Source organism: Vigna umbellata, chromosome 11 (assembly GCF_029865625.1).
Source record: "Vigna umbellata cultivar VRB3 chromosome 11, Vumbellata_1.0, whole genome shotgun sequence".
Taxonomy (NCBI): Eukaryota; Viridiplantae; Streptophyta; class Magnoliopsida; order Fabales; family Fabaceae; genus Vigna; species Vigna umbellata.
This window is the reverse complement of record NC_142175.1, coordinates 30,507,445-30,514,781: the sequence shown is the minus strand read 5'-3', so window position 1 is coordinate 30,514,781 and position 7,337 is coordinate 30,507,445. Positions and strand designations below refer to the sequence as shown.

Sequence of the window (7,337 nt, the reverse complement as noted above, 5' to 3'; positions counted from 1 at the left end):
CCATTCTTCTCAATGGAATTAATTTCTTCTTTCATTGCATCCCTCCACACAAATTTCTTCAAATCTTCTACTTCATCGATCGATTTTGCACCTGCAAACGTAGTTATGTGCACCAGATCTCCTTCATCATCAATCTGTGTATCAGTATACACCTCACATTCACTGAATCTCTATGTCAGCAAGTGTCTCCTTCGTGGTCTAGCGGCTTTAGAGTGATGCTCATTGTTTTGCACACCTCCACTGCTTCCAGAGTTTGCTTCTTGCTCTGTTGTGTTTCCAGATTCTCCACACATTGTAGACTTCACTAAGCTGATTTGTTTTTGCTTCATTTCTAGTTGCCGTGGCTCCTCCAATTCACATCAGTCATACACTGAACATTCTCCACTACCTCCATGCTGATATGAAATGTTCTATTCTTTGAGATCTTGCTTCTTAAGATTAGGTTTTTGTTTTTATCAAGCAACTCAACCTTATTGAAGCCTCCCATTACTGCTGTAAAACCCTTTTGAATCAACTGGCCAATACTTAGAAGATTGCATCTCATTGTAGGCACAAACAACACATTAGTTATAATGGCACGCGAGTCATTCTTCCTTCTGATAACAACATCACAAATTCCCTCTACCTTCAAAGTACTATCATCAGCACATTTCACCCTACTCTTGGTTTCATCAAAATTCATCAACCATTTTCTGTGGAAATTCATATGATTCAAACATCCCGAATCCAAATACCATATTTGATCTTGAGAGTGTGAGTTTTCTGCAGATGTAGTTACCATCAATGTGAGGGGATCTGAATCAGATTCTTCTTGAGCCATGTAAGCCTCCTTTCCTTGAACCTTCTTCTGCTCTTCCTTTTCAGCATAGTAGTCATAAGAGTAGTGCCCGTACTTATGACAATTGAAACATTCAACATTCCTCTTGTCTTTCTTGCGGAACTTCTTATCTAATTTTCCATTCTCCTCCTCTATTGAAGTTCATCTTGATCATCTTTGCTCGTATAATTTCTCCACTTCCCTTTTCCATGTTTCCCTTTCCATTTCTTGAATGTTTTCTTCTCTTCATTCTCAGAATGATCCACCTTCAATGCATGCTCATCCCTCCTGATTGGATTTTTGTCAAACATCTTCATCTCATGTGCTTCCAGGGAGCTTTACAATTCTTCTATCTTCATCTTATCCAGCTCTCTTGATTCTTCTATAGCCACAACTATGTAATTGAATTTCTGAGGCAAAGACCTCATGATCTTTTTAATGACCATTAAGTCTGTGATGACTTCTCCACATCCCTTCATTTGATTGGTGATGGCAATCACTTTATCAAAGTACTCTCTAACTCTATCTCCCTCCATCATCTACATCAACTCATACTGCCTCCTTAATGTCTGCAACTTGACCTTCTTGATCTTTTCTCCTCTAGTATGACACCTGATCAAGATACTCCAAGCTTCTCTCGCAGTCTTTGCATGCTGGATTTTTTCAAAGTGAGCATCGTCTACACATTGGTGAATAATGAACAACTTTTTATTGTCTTTCTTTCTCTCCTTGGCCTTCTGATCATCAACTTCACCCACAGGAAATTCTTGATGATCACCGTCAACCACCTCATGCACATCTTGGTATCTGAATAGGACTCGCATCTGTGTACTCCATTTGCTCCATTTTTTCTTCGTGGGAATTGGTAGATTAGCGAATGAAATATCACTGTTGGCCATCCTTTACACCCTCAATCTTTTACCAAGAAACACAATCTTGATCTTTTTCATGCTTCAACCACCCTTCCGCCAAGCCTTGATGATTTCTGAAGCTCCCAAGCCTCGAACCTGAGCTCTGGATACCACTGTTAGAAAGGTAGAGAAAGAGAGTTTGAACCTATTGCACTGAACCGAACGGTCTGAGAATGCTTGCACCGGAAGAACCAGTAGAGTATTATTGCACCGAACAGCAAAGCACTAAAGTACCGAACGACCAGGTGAAGTGACCAGAGAAAGAAGACAAAACTCAATATACGCTGAATAATCTGTGTGTATTATTCACTCCACTAACTAAATAGGTACAAGTGTTGGGTTTTTATAATAGCAAAGTACAAGTGTCAAAGATAGTTAAACAACAATTGTCTCGGCTTACACACTAACATAAAATTGGTATTAGTAGTCTAATTATGGTTTTTTCACCATTGTAGTGTAATTTTATCTCGAAATTTTACAAATGATGCAAATTTCAAATTTTTTTTAGAATTGACAAGTTATGTCAAGCTGAGGAACAACTTCACTCTTGATAAACTAAAGTCATGTCAACATGTAACTATTTTTGTGAAAAGTTGAAGTCGTTTCAGTTTGAGACGACTTTGATTAGAATTGATCACAAACCAAAGTAATATCATGTCATGTTGTGATGACTTCAATTTTGAACTGAAGTGAACTAAAGTTGTGACATTCTGTAACAATTTCAGTTATGTATTGAAATGAACTAAAGTCATGTCATGTTGTGACAACTTCAATTTTGTTTTAAATTAATTGAAGTCGTGTTATATTTTGATGATTTTAGTTAACTTGCAATTTTTTTTATCAATCATTGCATTGTGTTCCATGTCATTTTATACTTCTTATTTTTTGGTTAAATAAGATTTTTTTTTGTATAACTAAATTCACTTAATGAATTGAGGTAATGAAGTAAGAAATAAACATTACCTTTTGGAAGTTTATAAGAAAAAGTTAAATGTAATCAAAATGGAGTAAACAAAGTGCATTTTAAGATCTTGAATCATTTTACAAGTGATAAAAAATTATTGGCTTTATGCATAGTTGTCTCTATTATGACCTATATGGATAGTCGTCATATGTTAAGAGGACTTCAATATATCAGAAATGATGCGTTTCAGTTTAGCACGACTTCAAAAAGTGGTATTAACTTGACACGACTTTAATAAATTGGCACAACTAATCTATTCTAAAAAAAAGTTTAATTTGCACCATTCTTGTAACTATGAATTTAAGTAAAATGGTAAGTGCCCTTAATCAACCTATGTAAGCAACGACCGTTGTGAGAGAGGGAGTGGATGTTTCCGTATAAGTTACTGAAATTTTTTTCCAGAATGAAGAAAAAGTTTAGTCCTATAACTGAAATATGAGTAAGTTTAAGTATCATAAAAATTTATACACGTCCCTGATCTATAACTTAAAAATTCTAAGGTATGTACCAAATAACACACTTCCACAATTGCACACATGACACATTCCTTTTACCATGAAGACATTCTAAATCTGTTACCTAGGAGCTGCCAAGTTCAATATTATCCACACTTCCGAAGCTATCTGTTCCATGTCTTCTGTGTGAGTTGTCAAAATGCCCTTGGCTCTCAAATTCTTGTGCATCTTCATAGTCATCTACCAAAGATGGCAACACCTCTGTCGTTCTTGATCCTTTGACAAGGCCACTCTCGGATCTTACCTGATCTATCCTTCTAAAGGCTTCCTCCATGCCTAACCGTTGCAGAGGGTTGCTTCTCGTGCAAGCAGCACCGATGTGCAGGAGTTGCTCCATCTCACCTACCGATTTTCTAGAGTTTGCAATTTCTGGATCAACCACTTCAGCCACCCTGCCCTCTGAGATTGCTGTTTCAACCCATTGCACCACATCAGTTCCACCTTTCCCAGTGCTAAGATATTGTGAAGGAAATTTCCCAGTGAGTATCTCAAGTATCACAACCCCGAGACAGTAAACATCACAGCTATGTGAAATTTCCCCGTTTTCTGCTGCCTCTGGTGCCTTGTAAGCAAATAGTGTCTGTGCAGCACTTGAAGGGTTAACCATGCCGCTGAATCCGTAATCTACAAGCAGTGGTTCATTGTCTGGTCCCAGTAGAACGTTGCTGGACTTGAGATTCCCATGTGGGAGATCTGAGGAACCAAGTTCTTTGTGAAGATAATTCATCCCTTCCGCAATTCCACCTACAACCTTCATACGTGCAGGCCAATCCAGCTCAGTATGCGATGATCCTCTGTCACCTGCAAATAACACAACATATATAAACGCTTACTATCTGCACAAACTCTATGATACTTTTCAAGACTTAAGAGATTTGATAGGACAAAACTTAGGTAAAGTTTCTTTGACTAATCTTGGTTAATGCAAACCCTTGTAAGAAACCAATATCTAAGTTTGCCCATTTGAAAATGTTGAGTTGAAGAACTTTGGAAGAAGAAGCCTTACCATGAAGTGAAAACAGTAGACTGCCTTTGGGAACATACTCAGAGATCACTAGTTTCTCATCCTTTCTGAAATGATAAGCTAAAGGGGTCAATATATTCCAGTGTTTAAGCGAAGTGAGCTTCCTCATCTCTGCATCAAAACCATCTTTTTCCAAAACATTCATCTCTCTGGTCCTTTTCACCACCACTGCCACTCCATTAGCCATGACGGCTTTGTAAGAAGATCCAAAGCTACCGTTTCCCAGAACTTCTGCTGCTGCCCTCATCAAATCTGGCAATCCAAACACGCCCTTCTCATCATTCACTATCACAAGTTCTCCAACGCCTTTACTTTGAGAAGCTGCAGATCCTCTTCTGGACGATGATTTTTTAACTGCTGGCAATGTATTTGCATCCACATCCCTTTTCACCGTTGTAGCCACTTGAACTTCCACTGAACCACCACCATTAGCATCATTTCCAAGGATATCAAAGCGCTCCTCCTCCTTCTTTTTTCTTGTTCTCACAATGAAAAATACAACTATTGAAACAAGCACTACACTCACTACTATAATGGCAGCAACCTCCCATGGGGTACTACTATGTGGCACAGGCGAATCACCAGCAGCATCCGATGCATCAATGGGAGCAGGACTTGGGACCTCCGCTGGCTTTTCACATGTTTTGCCAATCTTCTCACCACAAAGAGCAGAATTCCCAGAAAACCTGTTCTCGCTGAATCTCAACAAACTAGCTGGAACTTCACCTTCCAATTTGTTGTTGGAAAGATTTATGTCCTCCAATGTTGGGTTTTTGAAATCCGGAATGGTTCCACTAAACTGGTTATTTTCAAGGTGCAACTCCATAAGACTAGAAATCTCAGTCAATGAATGTGGAATATTCCCCGTGAATTGGTTATCAGAAAGCCACACTTTCTTCAAAGACCTCATTCTCTGGAAGTATTCCTGAGGAATATCCCCAGAAAACTTGTTTCCTTGCAAATACAAGGCTTTCAAAAAGCCTATTCGGTTGAACTCTGGCATGGAACCTGTGAAAGAGTTGTTGTTAAGGCTAATAGTTCGAAGACCCTTGAGTTCAAGCAATGGATCAACGTGTATTTCCCCGACTAACCCTATTCCTCCAAGGCGAAGCCCCGTGACAAGGCCATTGTTGCAAACAACACCTTCCCATTGATCGTCTAAACTACAAGGTGCAGAACCAGCCACCCAACCATTTAAAAGTTGAGCATTGGTGAAAGTGCTTTTGAGACTTACCAAAGCTTCAGCTTCTGTCATGGAATATATCACAGGCAAAGTGACGATGATCATGAGAGTTGGCCGGAGAATTGTTGCCGGAGCTATGGCCATTACTCTGCTCAAAATTTGGCTCAAGGCGTATTCAAAACCAAGGAATGTGATTGTGATTTCTTTCGGGTCATTGCTTCTGCTATTTTTTCGTTTTCCCCTTGTTTTTTCTTCTGACCCCTGCATGCATGCATGGTGAGGGGGTCTCCTTTGGAAGAGTGCAAAGAGAACCTCACAATGAGAGGGCCCTCTTTGGAAAATTTCAGAGTTTGTTGAACAAGTCAATAACTGATTAAAACCATTATAATCATATCCTTCTCTGATAATTATAGTATTAATTGCATGTTTCAAAGTATTCATCTTTCTATTGGTGAAAATCAGCATATTTCGCTATTTTATCGGAACTACCAAAAATAGAAATACCAAACTCTTCCATGTTTTATATTTTGCCTGAATGAGAACACTGATCATTCATATATCTTCTGCAAGGATCAAAATCTTTGCATGATGAGGAAGTATTTTTCAAAGAACCCAGATGAAAATGTCCACGTCATGTGGGAAGCAAAATCTATATTTGGACACCCAAAATCATAGTTCATACCTAATGAGAAAAAGGTATATGTGTGATATATGATACATGATGTGGCAGAAGAAATAATTAATAAAATAAATATTAATTATTCGCTTAAATAAAACTGGAGTGCTGTGAATTAAATGCTCATTAAGTTCTGATAAATAGGAAAAGCTGTTTCAACTTCATTATTTTATCAATGAACTCCTTGTTCCGCTATTATGACGATGTCAATCTCTGGTTTCCAGAATGGGCTTGCTCTTTCTGTTCTGCTTAAAATGCAGTCTATAATTGAAAATTCTGGTATTTGTTCTTTGAGTGCTTTAACATTAGCTTTTTATCTCAATTTCTATCCCCTATTTTAACAATCTATAATTCGTTTTATTCTAACTTACAGGACAGAATACTTGTTGAGTAATGATAATTTATATATGTATGGATTTAAATGAAAGAGAGAGTTGATTGAAATAAAAATTTGTATGATGTTGTTGAACTATATTCACAATTAAGTGGCATAATCTTAATTGTGAATTATTATATAATCTCTCGTCAGTTTATATAAAATGAAATGGAGTTTATGATGAAAGTACAAAAGAGTTATTATATAATCTCTCGTCAGTTTTTGCTGAATTTTAAAAACATGTATTGAGATATGTTTTTTTATTAAATGTAATTATATATATATATATATATATATATATATATATATATATATATATAAAATCTTTTATTGGTTCTTTCATATAATTTTTATACAATAGTTTCTAATAATTTTAGATTTTATCTCTTCTTACTATATGTTACGAGTGTATCAAGCACTACAAGGAAACATTTAAGAAAAAAAATCTTTACTTTTATCTCATGTAATAGTTTATAAATAAGTTATTGATACTGTACTTAAGTAAAAAGACACGTGTTGTGTTATTTTTTCATCATAAAAAAAATAAAACTGTTATTATTATAACTATAAAAGTAAATTTAAATAATTTTATTGTAAGTAATGTTTATTTCTTTAGATAATTTTTTTTATTATGATAGTTATGTATAGGTTAAAAAGATAGTCAAATTTTAAAATAAAAAAGGTTTAAATTGAAAAAAAAAATAGTTAAACTAAAAAAAATCATTTAAAGAATAAATTTTGTAAAATAATTATTTAGTTTTTAAAAATATTTAAAGGATAAATTGAAAATCAAATATATATATATATATATATATATATATATATATATATATATATATATATATATATATACACACCAAAAGAGAATATA

The 7,337-nt window shown here is 35.7% G+C and overlaps 1 protein-coding gene across 1 annotated transcript; it reads right to left on the bottom strand.

Moving 5' to 3' along the window:
• Positions 1–3,271: 3,271 nt before the first annotated feature.
• Positions 3,272–5,681, bottom strand: LOC124836704 (pollen receptor-like kinase 3). The gene is made up of 2 exons (XM_047311880.2): positions 4,214–5,681; positions 3,272–4,008 (listed from the first exon to the last, which is right to left on the bottom strand). Exons 1-2 carry the CDS (start codon positions 5,679–5,681, stop codon positions 3,272–3,274), a joined length of 2,205 nt encoding a protein of 734 aa, XP_047167836.1.
• Positions 5,682–7,337: the final 1,656 nt, after the last annotated feature.

Coding starts and splice junctions, on each gene's coding strand:
- LOC124836704 (XM_047311880.2), bottom strand. CDS start 5,681: ATGCAGGGGTCAGAAGAAAAAACAAGGGGAAAACGAAAAAATAGCAGA. Junction 4,009..4,213: donor TCTACTGTTTTCACTTCATG/GTAAGGCTTCTT, acceptor TGTTATTTGCAG/GTGACAGAGGATCATCGCAT.